The sequence below is a fragment of the Danio rerio genome, chromosome 4, assembly GCF_052040795.2.
Source record: "Danio rerio strain M-AB ecotype USA chromosome 4, GRCz13ab, whole genome shotgun sequence".
Lineage (NCBI taxonomy): Eukaryota > Metazoa > Chordata > Actinopteri > Cypriniformes > Danionidae > Danio > Danio rerio.
The window spans coordinates 50483403-50506167 of NC_141024.2; the positions used below are offsets into that span (position 1 = coordinate 50483403).

Consider the following 22765-nt stretch of genomic DNA (forward strand, 5'->3'; position numbering starts at 1 on the left):
TGAATTCAGACACTGATGAACACCTGCTGTTAATAATTACAATTACTGAAGAAAATAAACAAGAAACACAAACAGTGACTTGAGTTACAACATTAAATAAAATCAAATCAAATAAAACAGCTTCAGTCTCAGCAGAGGATCATTAAACAACTCCACAAACAACAGCAGACACACTTATTACTGACTGATTTGACTTCCATACTATTCTCATTGAGATCCAACAGAAATTAAGGTGTTTTTTGTGTCACCGTAATGGAGTGAGGGGCTGGTTTAGTTGGGCTCTTCACCCTTGAAGATATTAATACAGACTCTCCAATTACTATAATGAGTTAACAAAATGCTTGTATTATAGCAATCAAGTTGGAAAGTCAATAATTAGAGAAATCTATTAGTTTGAAATTAGTTCTGATAAATGTTTTGTTATATATCTAGAAGAAGGGCCTCATGCAATAAATTTTTTGATTAGATGCAGGTATTAATTTAATTAATGAGAAGTGGAAACAGAAAAGATACTTCCATAATTACTTAACAGTTAAGAAATAACATACAAAAACAGTTCAGTTATGACAAATACACACTCAGACCTCATGAATCTGACCTTGTATCTCAACAATGGTAACATCTCTAATGTTTTTTTGTAATTGTTAAGAACTTTGTTTAAAAAACTCCTTTGTTGAGGCAAGCCAGCCAAAAACCTAAATAAGATCTGGGGATGTTCATGTTGCTATAAATGGCAGAGTCTGTTCTCATTTAGTATAATAAAATTTACTGCTCCTATTCAATGTTAAATTTATTGTTTTACATTATATGTATATATATGGCAATGATTTCTGAAAGTTTTTAAGAATATCTTGGACAATAACACTGCTCTATGGTGTAAATCGCACTCAAAGAGACATCAATAATCAGCATATGAACCTCAATAATGGTGACAACTAACAAAATTAACAGTTTAACTCACAAACAGGCAACTGAAAGTCTAAACATAAACAACAGCAGAATCAAACACAAATAAAGAAAACTGTTAGACCATTATACAACATTTGTTTATACCGCAATGCATGCTGGGATATTTGTACCGTGCCACTCCCAGCATGCATTGCAGCATGAAACATTTGAGATGTTACCATTGTTGAGATACAAGGTCAGATTCATCAGGTCTGAGTGTGTATTTGTCATAACTGAACTGTTTTTATATGTTATTTCTTAACTGTTAAGTAATTACAGAGGTATCTTTTCTGTTTCCACTTCTCATTATTTAAATCAATAGCTGCAACTAAGCATAAAATCTATTGCATGAGACCCTTCTTCCAGATTTATAACAAAAACACTTATCAGAACTAATTTCAGACAGATTTCTCTATTTATTGACTTTCCAACTTGATTGCTATAATACAAGCATTTTGTTAACTCATTATAGTAATTGGAGAGTCTGAATTAATAAGTTCAAGGGTGAAGAGCCCAACTAAACCAGCCCCTCACTCCATTACGGTGACACAAAAAACACCTTAATTTCTGTTGGATCTCAATGAGAATAGTATGGAAGTCAAATCAGTCAGTAATAAGTGTGTCTGCTGTTGTTTGTAGAGTTGTTTAATGATCCTCTGCTGAGACTGAAGCTGTTTTATTTGATTTGATTTTATTTAATGTTGTAACTCAAGTCACTGTTTGTGTTTCTTGTTTATTTTCTTCAGTAATTGTAATTATTAACAGCAGGTGTTCATCAGTGTCTGAATTCACTCATTAGTGTTCATTAAAACTGTCAGGTGAACTATATTAGTTAACTAGTGTATGAAATAGTGAACAAGGGCACAAAGTGTGATTTCAAACACAGACTTCAAAACATCGAATCTGAACTCTGTTAGCTCACAGTTTTCTGCAGTTGGTTACTTTCTCGAAAACAAAAATGTTACCCAGAATGCACTGTTTTTAACAGAATATTACTGTTTTAGTTAAAAAACATTATTTTACCGTAGAATCTGACCGTTTTTTAACAGCAATTTTTTACAGTGTAATTACCCATCTGATAACAGAAATGCATGCCTTTTGCTAATATATATTTATTATACTTAATAACAATTATTTATAACTGTTGTGTTGTAATCATGTACCTATAATTAATTTTATTTTTATGTTTCTATTAATCAATATGTTTTTAATAATATCCCTTTACCATAGCAGAGAAATTACCTGGGAAATGTGATCTTTGTTTTGCTTGTTTTAGGCTACAGTATTGGAAATAAAGCACTTGTTGAGTTTTTTTACATTTAAAGGGCCATGAAACCCCCTCGTTTCAGCAGGGTGTTTTCACACCTCTACTTTGGAAAAAGTCAGAAAAGTGTTTGGTCCAGCTCTGTTTAGGGGGAGTTTTCAGAGGAACTAAAGTGGGAGGGTGTGGGAGTGTCTATTTGGGCACGCGCGAGTTTCAGAGTCAAAATAAACACACAGGAGAAAGTGATGGTGTTTAACCTACATGGACATCTGTAGTCTAATTATTTGCCAAATTATTAAATGGACTTTAATTGCAGTTTGGCTCTTTCATTCAGGGAATTCATTCATGCCCCTCGCGACAAACGAGATATTTGATTCGAGGATCTGCTCTACGCGTGTATTTTTCATGCAATGTTTGATACCGCACGGCGATGAGAGAAAAAAACCCTCCGCATTTCCCGGAAACTTAGATGCACTCGGCAGGTAGCGTCAGAAAGCCGCGCGTGTTATTCCGGTCACAAAATGCGGTAAAAACCCTACACGAGGTTAAAGTTTAGTTGTGGTGGTAACATGTTTACACTTGGTGCTATAGTTAACTTAGTTCGATACGAACAAACTGAATAAACAAAGAGCACTGGACGCTCACTTACCAAATCTGTAGAGGCAGGACAATTACCAGCAACTAGAGCCGCGTCTTTATGAAGAGAAGACTACAAGCGAATCCGGATCTCAGCGTTTGCAGATGAGAACAGCTCTCAGGTAAACAATAATCCTCCTTAGACACGTAAGTTATTGTTGTCGAGCGTCGCGTACACTGTTAATCCACACGTGACTCCAGATGAGCTCTCACAGAGAGAAAATGAAAACAAAACCCCAGATAGCAAGAACATTTGGGCCAAATGTGGGTGATAGCTGGCACATGTGGCTGAGGTATGGCATGGCTCTACAGATATGGGCCAGATTATTACCATATATGTTTTGCCATACATTCAGAAAAGGCGGGAATTTTCTTCTGGCTCACAGCTCCTTTTGCAGTATGTGGGCCAGTTAACAAAAAACACACAAGAGCCTAGTAAGGCTGAGCTATGGCCGACATCGGTTGACATCAACTTCTGGCTGACTTTGGGATTGCATTTGGAAAACACGTGAAACTGAACACAGGTCTATCGTTAGCAGACATCTGCCACACCACTCTTCAGTTGACAAATCTACTCTGCGAGCTTAACATTCTTCCCGCCTGTCATTTGCTTCAGGTAAGTGATAATTTGGTATTTAAAGTGATTTTACTTAAAATGTTCAACATTATATGTAAAAGTTTGGACTCATTGAGTGATTAGTTATTCATTTAATTGAGCAATGCGTCCAGTTGTATAATGTTATCCTCTTTGAACGTAGTGTTTATGTAACGTTAGCACTCCAACAGTTTGCTGTTTAAATTAATGTCAACATTAAAGTTATTGCCAATTTCCAATGACCACAAAATACGGTTTATTTATTATAGATAAATATCAATTTGTGAAAATGTTCAGTCATGTTTCAGTGTGGTTTAGTAAGGTTTAAAATAAAAGCGGTCCCATTAGGCCTAACATGATATTGGAAGTAGTTTGGTTTTCAAAGATTAACCTATGTTGGCTCTGTTTTGATAGTTTTAACAGTTAAAAGTTCACACAAAAATGTAGTTGTCATCAATTACTCTTCCTTTATTTGTTTTATTTATTTCTTCTGTTGAACAAAAAAATTATATATTTTGAAGAAACCTGTGACAATTGACTTTAGTAGTATTTGTTTTTCCTACTATGTAAGTCAATGGTTACAGGTTTACAGCTGTCTTCAAAATATCATCTTTTGTGTAGCTGTGGAAAGAAACTTATAAAGGTTATAAAGGTAGACATACTACAACAACATTACTTCTTAATATCTGAGTACAAATCTCATCCTCATAATTATGACCTCTTCTTTTCTATTTCTACAACTTTATAGGCCTATATAGGTTTTCTTTTTTTCCACATGAATTGTCGTCACTTATTATCTGTGTTCCATGTTTCCTGCCATTCTTTAGCAATATCTTCAGTAATATTTAATTTACCTTTACTTACAGAAGCATTAAAGGTGTAGTTCAAAAAAAAAATACAATTCTGTCATTTACTCATCTTCTAGTTCCAAATCTGTTTGAGTTTCTGCTGCTGAATGCAAATAAAGAGAATACATGGGCAAAAAACTACAAAAAAAAAAACACTATATGGTTCAACAGTTCCTACTTTGAACATGGCTGCTTTTTTCCCCATTTTCTTGCACACAAAATGTTCTTGGAGCTCGATTACAATTGAACCACAAAAGTCACGTGTTTTGACATCGTTTTTGGTTCCTTTTCTGGACTTTGAGCATCTCAGATCTCTTGCTGTCTATGACTGATGAAGGAGCTCTCTGATTTCTTTTAAAGTGTCTTCATTTGCGTTCTGAAGATGAGCAGAGTTCTCAGGAGATTGAAACAACAGGTAGAGGGACAATCATTCTCGAGTGCCTAGTGTACACTAACAGAGGCTTCATTAGCTTATTTAGCTAAAAGAGAACAACTTTTGAGGACAAACTACGATTGTTGACTTCTACATTGCGATTATTACCAAATACCTACAAAGAAAAGCCCACTGAGGCCATTTTTTCATCCCACTTCTTCATTGAGGACTGGAAACGTAAGTTGCACATGCTGAATTTACACTCAAATAATATCTGAATGCTAACATTATAAAATGTAAAATCTATACATGCGTGGATGCACTGTTCAACGTTGTATTTAGTCCAGCATACATGAAAAAAGTACAGAAACACAGACTTGTTCAGTTTGTATCTGATAAAAATTGTGAATCAAAGATTCCAGTTGTAGAGGAGGATTTTGAGATCAGGAAGTCCTGGAGTGTCTGTGAAATTAGACCCAGAGTTGAGCCCACAAAGTGCCAAGGAAGAGCTCATTTTAGACAAACCGGTGGAAGATAAACCAGAAGTTAAAATCCTGCGAGCTTATTTAAGCGATTATGCTTGTGGTTTTGAAGGTGATGTGATCAACATTGATTATTGTTATTGACTTGTTTGTAATGTACCACAAAGATACAAAGACGTGGTTACATCAGTAAATGCAAGTGAATAGGTTAAAGCTATGGTAGAAGAAATGCAATTGTTAAAAGAATGCAACTTTTGCTCTCACCAACCTACCTAAAGGCAAAGGTCTAGTGGGTAAATGGGTTTTTGCAAAAACAATGTATGTTGCCAAAGAGAACTATGATAAGTCTTTTCTCCAACTGCTAACATGACTAGTGTAAGAGTGTTAATGCAAAGAAAATCTGATTGTTCATGACATGGATGTAAAAGCAGCATATTTACATGCACCAATAGAGTGTGACATTTCAAAGAAAAGCCAGAATGTTATGAGGTAAAATCGAAAATAAAAGGTGTGAGAAATGTATCAATAAGTCATGACTAAGCAAAACAAAAAAAAGACTTTTATTTTGGTGTGGTGTGTGATGTCATAAGACTGTGCCGCTACCGCACTGTGATTCAACTGGAGAAAGGTTTGTGTCAAAGCTTTTGCACAGATAAAAAACTGATTGATTAAAGTTTCAGGTTTTTCATTCAACGATAAATGATGTACCTGCTGTTAACAATATTATTTTAACCTTTTATACAATGTTGTTCTATCTTAATCACAGTGATGAGGACTATTATTTGAATAAAGATAGGATAAACTTTATTTGTCCACAAGAGGAAATTTGTCTTGTGCAAAAAAAAGTGCTACACATTGCTGTAAGCGGACAATAAAATAAAAAACAAACAAACAAAACAATTAAGAACATACCTGAATAAAGTTTGAATAAAGTTACAGTAAAGAGTGTAATAAGTGTTTTAATGAAGGTTAAATTTATTAAATAGGCATAATGTCATTCTGTTCAAAGTAAACATCACTGTATAGGAGAAATTGAGTGCTTGTTTTAATCAGGTCATTTGTGGCTATTGTTTCTTGCTCAGACTTACTATTTTACCTGATTTTTTTGTTAATTACTCTCATATAAAGAAAGTGTTAAAGAGAAGTTATTTTGTTTCTGTTCATTGTTTTATTAATTTTAAACAGGACATTTTTTTTGTTTTATTCATTTTAAACAGGATAAATTGTCCAAAAGCAGAGGAAAATTTCCTGCTGAAGTGACTGATGTCCACACTGTTGTAAAGATGGCGTTTATTAAAGAGGAGAGTGAAGATGTGAAGATTGAAGAAACATTCACAGTCAAACAGGAAGATCTGCAGGAACAAACAGGTTGATTTTCATTCTCAAACACCAAATCTGATCCTCATTCAGATATATTTTAATAATAAGAATACTAAATTAAATCCATTCTTGCAGCCCTGAGTGTGCTGCCTAGTTCTCCTAAATGCACATAAGCACTCATTGAAAGACAGGAATGAGTTTCTTTCGTCACTTGTTCTCGTGTCTTTTGTCATTCTTTTATGTGTTATTAGTTTCCCATTTTCTCTATCTTCTTAATGTTATTGCTTTTCTTGCTCTTTTACTGTTTGTAAAGCGTCCATGAGCACTGGCGCTATATAAAATAAATAAAAACAATAAATGAATAAAAGGTTTAACTGAGCTGACAATATAAAGATTTTAAAAAGTAACAGAAAAGTGTGTAATAATTGTATTACCGAAGGTTTAATTTATTAAATAGCATAATGTCATTCCATTCTAACAATACATCACTATAAAAAATGGAATACTAGTTTTAATCAGGTCATTTGTGGCTATTGTTTCTTGCTCAGACTTACTTTGATTTCTTTTTGTTATTACTTTCATATAAAGAAACTGTTGAAGTAAGTGTTGAATAGAAGTTATTTTGTTTCTGTTTATTTATTTTAAACAGGACATTTTAATTGTTTTGTTCATTTTGCTTTTCTTGTTCTTCTAAGCATCCTTGAGCATTGGCGCTATATAAAAAAGTTTAACTGAGCTGACGATATTTGACCTACAGTATTCCTAAGAAGATATCTGCTATTACAGTGATAGTGTTGGCTTAGTACTTTTCATTTGCATATGTCACATTGATCACAATTCCCTTTTTTCTCAACTTCTTTCTGGGTTAAACTTGATTTTAGTAGATGTTACTAGTTCTCACAGAAAGTATCTGAGTTAGAATTGCATCATTATCATACTCTTAATACTTAATTACCAGCTATTGTGTTAAAAGTGTGTCATATGGATGCCCCCAATTTTAAATATGCGGAATTAAATAAATACTAAAATAATAAATTATTATAAAACATTGTACAGTAATCTAAACTATATTTATGTTGTTGTGGGACGACGTGAGACAAAAGGAACAAATTATAGTGGAACTAAAACGTTTAGCATTGCACTGACTACAACTGGCCAACAAACCAGTCTAAAAATGACCTTTTCTGCTTAAGAAATGGATTACAGCATGCTGATGATATGCAAAAATTTGAGTGTGAAGTTCGTCAGTATTGACCATATTCTTTGTGTACCAGCAGGCGCAGCCATTGAATTTTTGCGTTTGACACTTTTTTTAAAGAAATAATTTTTAGATCCTAAAATCATTGTTATGCTGCTTACGCAAGGGATGATAACTCCTTTCATGGTGTAGCCTGGTTTGGAAAAGTCAAGGTTTTAAAACCGCCAAAATTCGTCAGAATTATTAGCCCACACCCCCATTGAATTTTTTTTTCTTTTTTAAATATTTGGCAAATTGTTTTTAACAGAGCAAGGAAATTTTCACGGTTTGTATGATAATATTTTTATTTCTTCTGGAGAAAGTCTTTTTTTTTTTTTTTCGGCTAGAAAAACACCATTTTAAGGACAGAATTATTAGCCCCTTCTGAATTCTGTCTTCAACTGGATGCAAGTGTTTTTTTTTTTTGTTGTTTTTTTTTTTACATTTTAAGACACTATCTCCAGCAGAAAAAATATCTAAAGATATCATTTCAAATCGTAAAGCAATCTGTTTTTGAAACTAATGAAAACAACAGATGTCAATGATTCATTTGAATGATTTAGCCTGACGATTACTGCTCCAAAATATAATAAATAAATATTTCTCAAAAGAAAATATTTTGTGCTTAAAGGGAAAAAAAGTGTTTGTTTTATACCTAGACATTTAAAAGAATATATTTTAGAGCAGTAATCACAATACTGTGAAAGCATGATATTTTATTCAAGGTTATCATACGTCAGAATCTTATACTGGCCCATGCCTAATGCTGCTTGATGTTGCAAAGTCATATTTTATTATTTTATTATTTTTCTTTGTATGAATAAACATGAATACACTTGTTTGTAGAGCAAGTAGTGTGACCGTTTTCTACCGTTATTCCTGGTCATTTCTCCAATAGGCAACTGAAGCACTAAAACAATAGCATGTGAGATCAGGGGCTGTTTCATGAAAGTGGTTTAGAAAAGTGGAGATTAAAGTTGAAAACCTGGCTTCAGTGAGCCGAACTAATCGTCCACACTTAAGTTGGTTCCATAACAGAAATTCGAAGATCATTTGATGTAACTAATCTGAGTTCAGTCAAAATAATCCAGATAACTTGCTTGTGCACGTTACTGTCATGAAACCCTGAAGGTTGAGCACAGATGCATTGATTATGTTGTGTGCTACCATGGCAACTACTTACTGTTATAGAACCAATTTAAGCCCCTAAGGGTTATAAAATAATCCTGGGTTTTCATTAACCGACGTTTCACATTGGCAAACCCTGGGTTAACATTATTATTTGTATATTTAAGATGCCACTGTCCCTGATTGGACAAACAGCAGGTAACCTTTTGAGATGGCATTTCTGCATCTTGGCAGGTATATAAAATGTCACGACGTAGGTCTTCAGCTAAGCTTCTTTGGCTTAGTCTCTTTATTCATCAAGGGTCGCCACAGCTGAATGAACTACCAACTTATCCAGCATATGTTTTAAACCAGCTTCAACTCAGTACTAGGAAATATTTGCATAAGTTATATACAATAATGCAAACTCACAAATAGAAGAGTAAATTATGCGTACTTGCTATGAACATGCAGGGTTTGCTCCAATCAAGTTTTCCAAGCAAGTTAAAAATGTTTAAATCATGTGGAAGATACACATGAGGGAACTCAACACGAGTAATCCTGAGCGAGTGCATTTGATCATTTGCATTTAAAGCCACAGGCGCAAAAAGAGCTTGGTTTTCCTCCAGACCACCAAAATTAAATATTCTCAAAGGAATATGATCTGATTTTGAGCCAAAACCTCAGACACATTCTGGGAACACCAAAGACTTATTTTCAAAAAAATAAAAAATAATAATATTAATAAGTTTTTCTTTAAAAAAAAATAATAATAATAATAATAAAGGTTTATAATAGGAACCCTTTAAAGATATTTATGAAACAGAAATGAAAATAGCCTCACCATTTACTGTACCTCTTGTGGTTTTTAACCTTTATGGGGTTTGTTGATTCTGTTGAACACAAAAGAAGATATTGTGAAAACAAATGTTAGCTTTCTTTGTGTTCCAGAAGAAAGGAATTGTTTAAAAGCTAATGAGAGAGTAAATGGTATGGTCATTTATATTTGTGGGTGAAACATCCATTTCATGCTTATCGCTTTGAGTCTTCATACTAAATTTAACTTCTTCTTTTTTTTAAGACCTGATGTTGCTGAAAGAAAAGACTCATCAACAGAATGAAATGGAAGAGAAACAGCAAGACATGACGACTGATGAAAAACCTACACTGACGAAAAAGACTTTGTCACGTGGAAGACCTCGGAAATCCAAACCTAGGTGTAATTTCAGCTGTAAACAATGTGGAAAAAGTTTCAGTCAGAAGCCAAAGCTTGATGTTCACATAAGAGATCACACTAGGGAGAAAGCTTATACTTGCAAACAGTGTGGAAAGAGCTTCTATAATACAAGAAACCTAACAGTGCACATGAGAATTCACACTGGAGAAAGGCCGTACACATGCCAACAGTGTGGGAAAAGCTTCCATAAAACAGGAAACTTAACAGTGCACTTGAGAATTCACACTGGAGAGAGGCCATACACATGCCAACAGTGTGGGAAAAGCTTTCAAACTACAGGAAACTTAACAGTGCACATGAGAATTCACACTGGGGAGAAGCCTTACTCTTGCCCTCAGTGTGGAAAAAGTTATAGTCAAAATAGCAACCTTGAAGTCCACATGAGAACTCACAATGGAGGAAGAACTTTTGTTTGCACACAGTGTGGTAAAAGATTTGTTAAAAAACAAAATCTTGACCTCCACATGAGGATTCACACTGGAGAGAAACCTTACACATGCACAGAGTGTGGTAAAAGTTTCCCATATAAAAGCACACTCAAACACCACATGATAGTTCACACCGGAGAGAAGCCGTTTGCATGTGCGCAGTGTGGAAAGAGCTTCACATGTAATGCTAACCTCAGGAACCACATGAATGGTCACACTGGAACCATAGTGTTCACATGTGATCTGTGTGGAAAGAGTCTCACACACAAATACTCCATAAAGAACCACATGAAGACTCACTCAGGAGAGCGTTTTATATGCATTGAGTGTGGAAAGGGCTTTAAACATAAAAGAAGCCTCAGCAATCACATGGAGCTTCACAATGGAGAGCAGAGTCCTCAAAATTAAGGCCTTGTCCACACAAACATGAGTATATGCATAACAGCAGCCTTTTCATGTAGTTTGGCTGTTAATTGACGTGAGGTTTATTTATAAACTACTTTCGAGAGGATCACATGCTTATGATTGTCCACGGCTGGTTCCACATTAACCAACACATGATTCACCAATCAGACGATTCCTAACTCACTATAAATAACCAGAGTTTCTAACCTTAGTTATCTTTATCTTGAGGAATTCCCCTCCCACCCCTACTCCTCCTCCTTTCTAGAATGGGCAACACAGCAGCCCAGTGATTAGTATTGTTGCCTCACAGAAAGATTGTCACAGCAAGAAGAGCCCTCATTGAACTGGTTGATATTTGTGGAGAGTTTGCTTATTCTCCCCATGCTCACATGGGTTTTCCTCAGTTTCCTTCCACAGCCCAAAAACACGTAACCTAAGTAAACTGAACATTCTAAATTGGCACCGTAGTCAAGCTCTTAGAAGCCATATATCTCCCTTTAGCCATCTGGATATCTGTCATTAGAACAGAAACAAGTCGGGGGAGTTCATCAAGATCTACCTGAGCTCATACTCCTCTCTCACCCTGCTTACGAGAGGTAGCCCGGGGCTGGAGGATGATTGTTACGGTCCGTGGGAGTTTGTATTTTTGTGCCTTCTCCCTCTCTGTTTTGCTTATCTCCCTTCGCTCTCTTCGCATCTCCTCGACTGTCATTCGCTCTTTGTCTCGCCCTATCACCTTTTGTTCCGCTACTTTTTCTCTACTAGGTACCTGCTGATTGGATCCCGAGCCTGTCACTCCTCATTAGGGCGTTTCCTCGTGGACCAATTGGATTTCGTTCCACGGACTTTAAATTCGACCGGCCCGCCTTGTTTTTCAGAGTGCTATGTGTGTGCGTGTTGGTTTGTGTTCGCTTGCTGCTATTCATAATGTATGCTTTGTTCTGTGTTTCTGAATAACTACATCGATGTAAATTAAGTCATGGTTAAATAGTTTATCATTCTTTTTTGGGGAAAAGGGAATAGTTTACTAAGCCACTTCACATACATTTTGCCCGTAGGTAACTTCAATGTTCAGAAACACTAGGTAAGTGGGTGAGCGCCACATTTTGTATTTTTGCTTATTATTTCAGGGAGTTTAGGTGTTGCTTCGCAAACGCTGAAGATTTTGGTTTCTTTTTCACAATTTGATTTTTATTAGTAAGTTTAGAGAGGGATCTTGTGTTCTAGTTTAGGTGGCTTTTGGTTTTGTTTAGTTCTTTGCTTTGGCGCCACTCTAGTTCCTTTTTCCCCTAAAACTTTTGATTGTATTTCTTCTTCTTTTCTTCTTCTTCTTCTTATTATTATATATACATTGTACAAAGCGCACACATGTAAGCCTCTCTTTTGTTGGCTTCATTTTTCTTCTCCTCATAAAAGGAATAAATGAATTGAATGTAAATTTTGGTGTCCTGGTGTATTTTCCATCCATCTACTCAGTAATAATTTAATATTATAAGTGTTACGTTTATTTTCCCCAGACAACTTAATTAAACCGTAACATTTAATGATTTCTCAAATTTCATCATATACTTGCTTTAAAATCCTAGATAAAATATCTTTAAAAGCAATATAAAATTCACTTCCCAACCCATCTATTCCTGGACTTTTCTTTTTGTTCAATCCACTAATTGCTCTTTTTATTTCTTCTTCTCTTATCTCCTCGTCACATTCTCTTTTTTCCCCTTCTTCTACTCTTGATTTTATTAGATTTAGTAATTCCCCTTTTTCTTTTTCTTTTATTCCCTCTGTGCAAAACAATTTCTCATAATATGATCTTATTTCTTCCAAAATCTCCTCATGTTGTTCTACTATGTTCCCATTTCTGCTCCTTATTTCTCTAATCATTTCTGACTTCCCTCTTCTCTTCTCTAGATCAAAGAAAAATTTAGTGCACTTTTCCCCCTCCACTGTAAATTTTGCTTTGCTTCTTAATCTTGCACCTTCAAATTTCTCCTCCTCCATTTCATTTAATCTTCCTTGCAGTTCTTTTATCTTTTGTATATTTTTTCCATTCTCATTTTTCAATTCGTTTTCTAGTTTTTCTTTCAGCTCCTTTTCCTTATATTTTTTACAATTTTGTAATTGTCTACAATATTTTATCGTAAACTTTTTAACTAAATACTTCACGTTCTCCCACCACATTCTTTTGTCCTCATTATAGATTTCATTCCCTTTTTCCTTTTGAATAATTTCCTTTACACTTAAAACATAGTCTTCATTCTTTAAAACCGCTGTGTTTAAAACCCATACCCCCGGCCCTCTTTTCACATTACTCCAGTCTAGATTCATAAAAAGTGGCTTATGGTCACTCAGACTTGCTTCTTCATATTTGGTCTTGCTTATAAACCCTTCAACATTTCTTGTGCATAAAATAAAATCAATTCTTGTTTGACAACAAAAATTCCCCACTAACTGTCTTCTTGAGTACTCTTTTGTCTGTTCATTCCTTTCTCTCCACACATCAATTAAATTCATTTCCTCCATCAATATTTTCAGTTCTTTTCTCCCCTTTTCCGTTTTAAAAACCATTCCCTCAGCCATTTCTAATTTACTAAAAACAGTGTTAAAATCACCCATGATAATAACTCTTTCATGTTTCTTTAAATAATCTCTAAGTACATTAAAATACTCGTTCTTTTTGCACTCCTTTGTTGGGGCATGAACGTTCACCATAATTACTTTTTTCTTTTCATACTTTATTTCACATACCATACACTTCCCCTCTTTGTCACTATATATTGTTTTACATAAAACCCACTGTTTTCTTTTATTAAAATTGCAACTCCTCTCCCTTGCCTCCCATCCCCATTATTGTATAAAATCTCCCCACTCCACCTTTTTCTTATTTCCTTCATGCATTCTTACCTCTAGTTTGTCTCTTGTAATAAAATCAAATCTTCGGGATTTGAATTCAGAGATATTATTAGCAGAGCGGAGTGAGCGTGGTAGAGAGTTCTAGAGTTTGGGTGCAATCGGTCTTTGTCAGTCACGTGCGTTTGTTGTGTGTGACGTCACACATGCGCCATTTTGGTGGTATCGTTTCTATGAACAACACAACAACTCTCGAGAGACAAAACAGCGCCGTACAAGTTTTGTATACATCTGGATAGAAAAACACACGAAAACGGAGAGGACGTTGTACCGCAACAAACTTAACCAAAATGCCAAAGATCGCTATTTTGAAAAACTGTCCTTTATTCAGGACATCGATCCATACGAAATTACTTCAAAACAATGGAGTGCCGACCCCTCTTTCCTTCCTCCTACTTCCTACCTGGACATCGTAAACTACCTTGTTTATGGTGTAAGTGCATACACAAGTGAACAGTTTAGAAACTACAAATCTTTAGAAGCCCATGGACACTTCACAAACGGCTGGGTACAGGATTTGTACTCATTTCTACAGACAGACTGTGACAACTCAGTTGTAACAGCAAAGGTAAGCTGATAATATTGTAAATAATAATAATATAAATGACAAAATGTCATGGTATTTGTCCAGAATATTTAAATAAATGTTGTTTTGATTACATTTATCGCTCATATTTGTAAAATTACCTTCGACAGAAGCATCTGTGTAATGATTTGTAAATATAAATATTAGATTGTTGTTATATATTAGAACATTGCAATACATAATTAGAATGTATTACTGTTTAATAGTGTTCCAATAATTTTCCAATATACATTGCTTTAGTTTGAACACTATCATTGAGTAATAAAATCTAAATGTGTATTGCAGTTTTCTAATATCTAAATACAATGTAATATTTACATTTGCAAATCATTACACAGATGCTTGTGTCGAAAGTATTTATACAAATATGAGCAATAAATGTAATCAAAGCAAAACAGAACAAAAAAGTAACTTAACATTGTGTTTTATTAGTCAAATACATTACAGATTTCATTGTTAAAAAGTGTATTGAATCCAACATTAATATGTTTACTCTTGTATTATATACAGGTCTTGCACTCACAGCGTTTAAATGACACGCCACTCAAGCCTTGGGCCATCATCAATTTAACAGGTGCTGTATCCTGTTGTCACTGCACATGCATGGCAGGAATAGCAGAAACATGCACACATGTGGCAGCTCTACTTTTTAAGTTGAAGGCAGTAGTACGATGTAGGGAGACAACCACTGTGACTGGCCAGCCTGCATACTGGATGATACCTACGAACATCACAAAAGTGGGAGCGGAGGCAGGACACAGAATAGACTTTACTTCAGCAAAGGCAAAAAGAAAGTCTTTAAACAGCCTTTTGAATGGTGAAGTTACAAGTGTGCCAGTATTACGGACTTCAGAGAACAAGTGTATGTTTGCCATTGCAACACAGGAACAGTGGGACTCCCTCCTCGCGCAGATAGAAAAAGCATGTCCTAAAGCTGCTTTTCTGTCCACCATGCCTTTTTCTTGTTAGGCATTTGTGGACCCTGTACAGCCGTTCTCAGCACTTGAGTCTCTGCACAGTCTGCGGGATAAAAAATGGACGGCAGTGAACTGTCCGTTTTGCGCCAGCACTGCAAAACCTTAACCTGCAAGGCTGATGTTTCATCTGAGCAGGCACACAGCATCGAAGGACAGACAAGAAAGCAGCACAGATGTGCAAGTTGGTGTCACTTTCGTGCTGGGAGAATTACTGCATCTAATATGCATGCTGTCTTTGTGTCTGACTTAAACAATCCTGCACTATCAACAGTTAGGGCAGTGTGTTACCCCAATACTACTGCAAACAAGTTTCCTGCTACTGCTTGGGGAAGGAATAATGAGGAAAATGGGTGAAAACAGTATAAACTGTGCAATGCCAAACATCATACTTACATGAACATAACAGAGTGCGGGTTTATCATTAACCCCAAGTTTCCTCAGGTTGGAGCATCACCGGATGGCTTAGTGCAGTGTGCTTGCTGTGGAAGAGGCAGCATAAAGATAAAGTGCCCTTATAAGTACCGGGACAGCAAAATAGTGGAAGCATGCAGTGACAAAGACTTCTGTTTGACAGTTGTGAATGGCAAGCTTCAACTAAAAAGATCAAGTCCATATTACATTCAAGTCCAAACTCAGATTTTTGTGGCTGAAGCACAGTATTGTGATTTCATTTTGTGGACTTTATAAGACTGTGTCGTTTTGCGTATTACACCTGACCCCCAGCTGTGGAGTGCCGTTCTCAAAAAAGCACACCTATTATTTGAGTGTGTGTGTCTCCCTGAACTCGTTGGTGCTGCCTTCACTCAGGTTTCAAGCCAGATGCCTCTCAAAGACAGTTTTGTTCCAGCAGAAAATCTCCGCAAGAAACAGCGCACCTCAACAAAACCAAAGATGGGCAGGAGCAAAACAGCTGTTAAGTTGTGGTGCCTTTGTCGTGGACCTGAGAGCAAGGACAACATGGTAGCTTGTGACAATAAAAATTGCAAAACAGTTTGGTTCCATTTTAAATGTGTGGGGCTGCAGCTTGCACCTGCAAAAGAAGCCAGTTGGTTCTGTCCCAAGTGTTCGACTTAAAGTGATATGTGTACATAATATATGACATATTTATATCGCAATATATTTATTTGTGTTCAACAAACGAAAGAGACTGAGAAAGGATTGTCAGTACTTTGCGGGCAAGTTGGTTCCGTCCCAAAGTGTTCGACGTAAAGTGACATGTTTACATAATATATAACATATTTATTGCAGAATATATTTATTTGTGTTCAACAAACGAAAGAGACTGATTAAGGGTTGTCAGTACTTTGTGGGCAAGTTTTTTTTGTCCCAAAGTGTTCGACTTAAAGTGACATGTTTACATAATATATGACATATTTATTTGTGATCAACAAACAAAAGAGACTGAGAAAGGATTGTCAGTACTTTGCGGGCAAGTTGGTTCTGTCCCAAAGTGTTCGACATAAAGTGACATGTTTACATAATATATGACATATTTATAGCAGAATATATTTATTTGTGTTCAACAAACGAAAGAGACTGATAAAGGGTTGTCAGTACTTGCGGGAAAGTAACTAGCAAGTACATGTAAATGTTACGGTGAACTTTCAGTTTAAATAAAACTACAGTTTGACAATGTTTACCTTTGAGCAAAGGCACTTCAGTTCTTTAAAGCATTATTTTGCTCAAATAATTACTGTTTACCTTATGTTTTGTTTGAATATACAAGTTTCTTTTTGTGATTAAAACAAAATAATGATAAAAACACATCTTCTGTTATTCTCCTTTTATTTACATTTGTTCATGCATATTTATTCAGAAAGAAAAATCACACACCAAACACACTCTAGTAGTTAGGGGGAAAGTAAAGTTACAAAAATGCAAAGGAATTAGCTGTGAATCTATCAAATTTTCAAGGAATTCATTTATACATCTGGCTTCTTCAACCCATGCTGAAACTAAAACTACTACACAACAGTAGGACACAGGTTTGTAAGTGCACAACAGACCACAACCAGTTACAACCTTATCTACAAATGTAACTTCTTCACCATCACATGGAAGTATCATGTTGATGGGCACAGTTCCTGTTAAGATTTTGTATTTTTGACAAACATTCCCGATTACCCTTTCCACATGGATTCTCAGATGTGCTATTTTTCCGGTCTCTTCCACATCTCTAGCAGCTAGCTGACTGTAACCCTTTGTAAAGGCCGGTAGTTTGACTTCTGCACACAACATGCTAACAGAGTCTTTTATGTCGAAACCTCTGTCAGCCAAAACAATATCGCCTGGCAGCAAATTGTTGAGAAACCCACTATGCTGTGTGATGTGTTTGTCACTTGTACGGCCACCCCACCCTTTTGATAGGAAACAAATTGAACCTTTTGGTGTAATACCTATCAAATACTTCATTGTATGATTGTGCTTTTAGCTGAAAAACATTTGTGCACATGCTTTAAGATTAGATGGTTTCTCTGTGAATATCTCAAAGCAGTCAATAATTACTGCTACTTTGTGTCCAAACGATTGCACAAACTGGTGAGGCATAACTTTGTGCAAAGTTTCTCTGTCTGGCCATACAATGGAGCGCTTCAGGTTTGCGTGCAGAAAAGAAATCATTTCACTAAATGTTCTGTAGACTGTCTTTGGTGAAACGTGAAAGAGGTGGGCTAAGCGTTATGCAGGCAAATCCAGTCTGAGGCGCATAAAGGTTAGAAGCAGCATCTGAAATGGACTAAGAATTTTGTTTTGGTCAGGCATAAGGGGCACCAAAAAGTGAAATAAGGCCATAAAGGTTCCTAAATTTGGGAGACCGGTGTAGTACTTTACTTTGTCATCATTATTGTTGAAAAATCCTTCCGACATCCTGTATTTGTCCAGTTCACAACGCAGCTGTCGGTTCTCTTCCAAAAGACGGTTTACTTCCACGTACCTGTCAATGCACAATTTACATTCAGTTTATGTCTCATGTACCTCAGTGTGTCTGTCACCATCTTCAACCTCATGTGTCACCTCCTCTTCAGTGTGTCTGTCACCATCTTCAACCTCATGTGTCACCTCCTCTTCAGTGTGTCTGTCACCATCTTCAACCTCATGTGTCACCTCCTCTTCAGTGTGTCTGTCACCATCTTCAACCTCATGTGTCACCTCCTCTTCGGTGTGTCTGTCACCATCTTCAACCTCATGTGTCATTTCTTCTGTGTATCTTTTTTCCTCAGTGTGTCTCTCACAATCTTCAATCTCATTTCTCACCTTCTCTGCACGTCGTTCTCCCCCATGTTCAGCTGAGTGCAGTGTAGACTTTATTTCCCCCCTCCTGGTTCGTCTTGCAGAGCGTGCAGTGTCAGTCTGTTTAATTTCTGTGTGGCCCAGATGTAGAGATGGTGCCCAGTCTGGGTCGGTGTCCATCATTTCATAAGCAGGTTGGCCTGCATAAAACAAAAATAGAAATGTAATTACAGCAAAACATTGTTCACATAGAAAGAATAAGTACAATAAAGCACTACATTGCTACATATGGCAGTATGTCACTTTTAAGCATAAGGAACCTGATATGTTTAACGCTTAACCTCTTAAAGTATTAACTCAGTCATAGAATTTAATTTTCTTATAATTGTTCAATTCCTTAAATTAGATTTTTCTACAGTGATTTCCAAAATGATAAAAAAAATAACAGTTTCATAAAGCTGAGATGTGGAGTTTTCAAAAATTTAACAAAAATTCTCTACATGAATAAAAATTCTGGAAGTTTTCAAAAAAAAAAAAAAAACAAATAAAGCGTTTTACAAGGGGTGAGTAAATCAGCTGAAGTCAGTTATAACTTCCGTGAATTTAAATTGTTTTTACAATTAGCTTTACTATCAGATTGTAAAATGTTGTACACTCAAAACAGAAGTGTTACATTGAATTAACATGAGCATTTAAAAGCCCAATCAATGATAATCGTAAAGTAGCTTAAAAAGTGCTTACCTTTGTGGAAATGTCGAGAACAAACATACATATACGGAGATATGTTTGCAAAACATATATTTTTGCGTCTCACTGCAGCAACCCAGGCCATCCAACGTCTCTTTGTTATTTCTGCCACATTCTTTCCATATCCTTGCTTCCAGGTGGGAAACTTAAAATATTTGTCGTCGTGATTAATTCTGTTTCCTTTTCGATCGTGCGACTTACTGTTACAGTTCTTAACGCAGCAAGAACGTAACATTGTGTTTGTTTTGAAAATCGCTTAGACCTGCAAACTGCTCTCGCGAACTCTGATACAACACAAATGGCGGCCAACACCCATGATGCAACTCGGCGGTCGCGAGGGTTACGTCACCTGACAAAGACCGATAACACTAAATGATCTGCCCCCCATTGAAGAGAGGCGGTACCGAGGGACAGCAAGAAGGCCAGAGTCAGCAGACCGTAAAGAGCGAGTTGGGGTGTAGGGGACAAGCATGTTGCAGAGATAGGAGGGTGCAAGGTTATTTAGGGATAAAAATGCAAGGAAGAGAATTTTGAATTTAATGCGGTATGCCACCAGGAGCCAATGGAGATCGTACAAGAATGTGGGCAGAACGTTTGGTATGAGTGAGTATTCTAGCTGCAGAGTTTTGAATATACTGTAATCTGGAGATGAGGCTGGCAGGCAGGCCAATGAAAAGAGCATTACAGCTGTCGATGCGTGAGGAGACTAATGCATGGATGACAGTCTCAGCATCCTTGCTACTGATGAAGGGACGTAGTTGTGAAATGTGACGTAAATGAAAGAATGCAGATTTAGTGACAGATTTAATGTGAGACTGAAAAGAGAGTGTGGAGTGAAAGATTACACCTAATTTTTTTACAGAAGTAGATGTTTTAATGTGCAAGCCAGCAATCTCACCGGAGAAACTGGTGGAAATATTGCTGGTAAGTGCTGGGGTGCCAATAAAAATTATCTCAGTTTTGTCCATGTTGAGTTTTAGGGAATTTGAGGTGAGCCAATTATTAATATCCTTCACACAAGCAAAGATATTATCAATTTGGGCGGATGAGGTAGGTGTACATACGGAGTAAAGTTGAATATCGTCTGCATAAAAATGATAGTTAAGACCGTGACGTTGTAGAATCAGACCAAGTGGGATTAGGTATATTGAGAACAATGGTGGGCCTAGAACAGATCCCTGGGGAACACCTCGCTTCAGGGGGACATTAGGTGACTGAAAATCCATAACAGAGATGAAGAATTGTCTATCTGAGAGATATGAAGAGAACCAAGAGAGAGCAGTACCAGAAACACCCAGATCAGAGAGACGTGAGAAAAGTAAATCATGAGAGACTGTATCAAAGGCAGAGCTGAGGTTGAGTAGAAGTAATATAGACAAGGAGCCAGAATCACCAAAAAGCAATAGATCTTTCACTACCTTTACAAGTGCAGTTTCGGTACTATGGAGGGGGCGAAAACCAGATTGAAAAGGGTCCAAGAGTTTACAATCAACTAGAAAAGACTGGAGTTGGGCAGCAACAGTACTTTCCAGTAATTTAGATATGAAAGGTAGATTGGAAATTTTAAAATTAGATAGAATCAAGGGGTCAAGGTTGGGTTTCTTAAGCACAGGTGTGATGGCAGCAATTTTTAGTGGCAGAGGAAATGATGCATGGGTGAGAGATGAATTGATAAAGTGAGAGATGACAGGAGAGATAACAGAGTGGCAGAGTTTCAGGAGAGAGGTAGGAGCAGGATAGAGGTGACATGATGATGAGCTGGATTTCAATATTAGCTTAGAGACAGAATCAGGGGTCGTCAGTGAAAAGCAAGACAGAGACTGACTGGAGAGACATGATGGATGGCTGAGCTCTGTATCAGTGGGAACGCACTGGTGGACAGCATTAGTCTTATCGAGCAGATAATCCAAATAGGAACAGCAAAACAGCAAAAGTTGAAGCTAAGGCCCTTTGAGGTGGGGGGCTAGTAAGCTTATTTATTGTATTAAATAGTGATTGTGGCCTATTGCTTGATTTATTAATTGTAGCAGGAATGAATTTAGAGTGAGCTAAGATGAGAGCAGATTTATATGATTTAAGATGGTCTTGAAAGGCCAAATAATGAACAGTAAGACCGGTTCTCCTATAGAGACTTTCAAGCTGTCTACCAGTGGCCTTGAGAGTACGGAGCTCAGGAGTTAACCAGAGAGAAGTGTGATTGGCGGGGACATATCTGGTCTTAATAGGAGCTTGCTGCTGCAGGACTTCAGAAATAATAGAGTGATAGTTGGACAGTATCATAGATGGGGAAGAGATATTAATGACATCAGAGAGGTTGGAAGAAACAATAGAAGTAGAAAATGACACAGTGTCAATAGCTTTCAAATTTCGTTATGTGAAAATGAAAAGCCGTTTTGACCAGCGTGCTAAACTTTGCAGTTTTGTTCCAGGTGATAAGGTGCTCGTTCTATTGCCAATGTCAGGTTCTGCATTGCAGGCTCGCTATTATGGCTCGTATGTAGTTAAAGAAAAGGTGAGTGAACTTGACTATGTGATTGCTACTTCTGACAGAAAGAAAAAAACTCGGCTGTGTCACATAAACATGCTTAAGCCTTACTTTGAACGATCGTCAAATGTGTCTAGAGAGAATGCTGCTGTTTTAACTGTGTTGCCCACAGAGACTCAGTTGACTAACGAGGTGCTGTCCGGTGCTGAAATTCCTGATCACCGTGCGCTGTCCAGTGCTAATCCGTTGATCACTCCTTTGTCTCCCATTGTTGCTGACAGCGTGTTGTTGGAGGAGGAAGACGTGGAGTTTCCTGCTCCTGAGTTAGTGGCGGGAAGACAAAAAAATTCTGAGATTGTCCAAAACCTTGACTTTTATCTTTCCTATTTAACAGTTGCTGAACGATCGGATGTGGTTGGTCTTATTGAAAATCATCTTGAGTTATTCTCGGATGTTCCTACCCGTACGTCTTTAATTGAGCATGATATTGATGTGGGTGACGCGTTACCAATAAAACAGCATGCTTATCGGGTAAGTCCAGAAAAGCGAGAACAGATGCAATAAGAGGTAAATTTCATGCTCGAAAATAACATCGCTGAACCAAGCTCTAGTCCATGGAGTTCACCCTGTTTGCTTGTAAAAAATCTGACAACACATTTAGATTTTGCACTGATTTTAGAAGTGTAAATGATCTCACCAAGCCTGATAGTTATCCGTTACCTCGTATGGAGGATTGCATGGATCGCGTTGGGAATGCGGTTTTTGTTTCAAAAATTTATCTGCTCCGAGGTTATTGGCAGGTGGGCCTTAGTGACCGTGCTAAGGAAATATCTGCATTCGTTACACCAGATCGTTTTCTAAATTACACCGTAATGGCTTTCGGCCTTCGAAACGCACCGGCCAAATTTTCCAACGTTTAGTAAACCGCATAATTGAAGGCTTGCAGAACAGC

At 36.8% G+C, this 22765-nt stretch overlaps 1 protein-coding gene and 2 pseudogenes across 3 annotated transcripts; 2 read left to right on the forward strand and 1 right to left on the reverse strand.

Annotated features, from left to right (window-relative positions):
* Positions 1–4756: 4756 nt before the first annotated feature.
* On the forward strand, positions 4757–12318 carry LOC137490929 (uncharacterized). The gene is made up of 3 exons (XM_087249017.1): positions 4757–4901; positions 6364–6514; positions 9892–12318. Exons 2-3 carry the CDS (start codon positions 6430–6432, stop codon positions 10881–10883), a joined length of 1077 nt encoding a protein of 358 aa, XP_087105143.1. The 5' UTR covers positions 4757–4901; positions 6364–6429; the 3' UTR covers positions 10884–12318.
* On the forward strand, positions 11495–17119 carry LOC147844893 (uncharacterized; annotated as a pseudogene). Its single transcript, XR_015482265.1, has 3 exons — positions 11495–11506; positions 13879–14358; positions 14887–17119. The product of XR_015482265.1 is annotated as an uncharacterized LOC147844893 (transcript).
* Positions 17113–19563, reverse strand: LOC137491426 (uncharacterized; annotated as a pseudogene). The gene is made up of 3 exons (XR_015942574.1): positions 19323–19563; positions 18606–18781; positions 17113–18353 (listed from the first exon to the last, which is right to left on the reverse strand). The product of XR_015942574.1 is annotated as an uncharacterized LOC137491426, transcript variant X1 (transcript).
* Positions 19564–22765: the final 3202 nt, after the last annotated feature.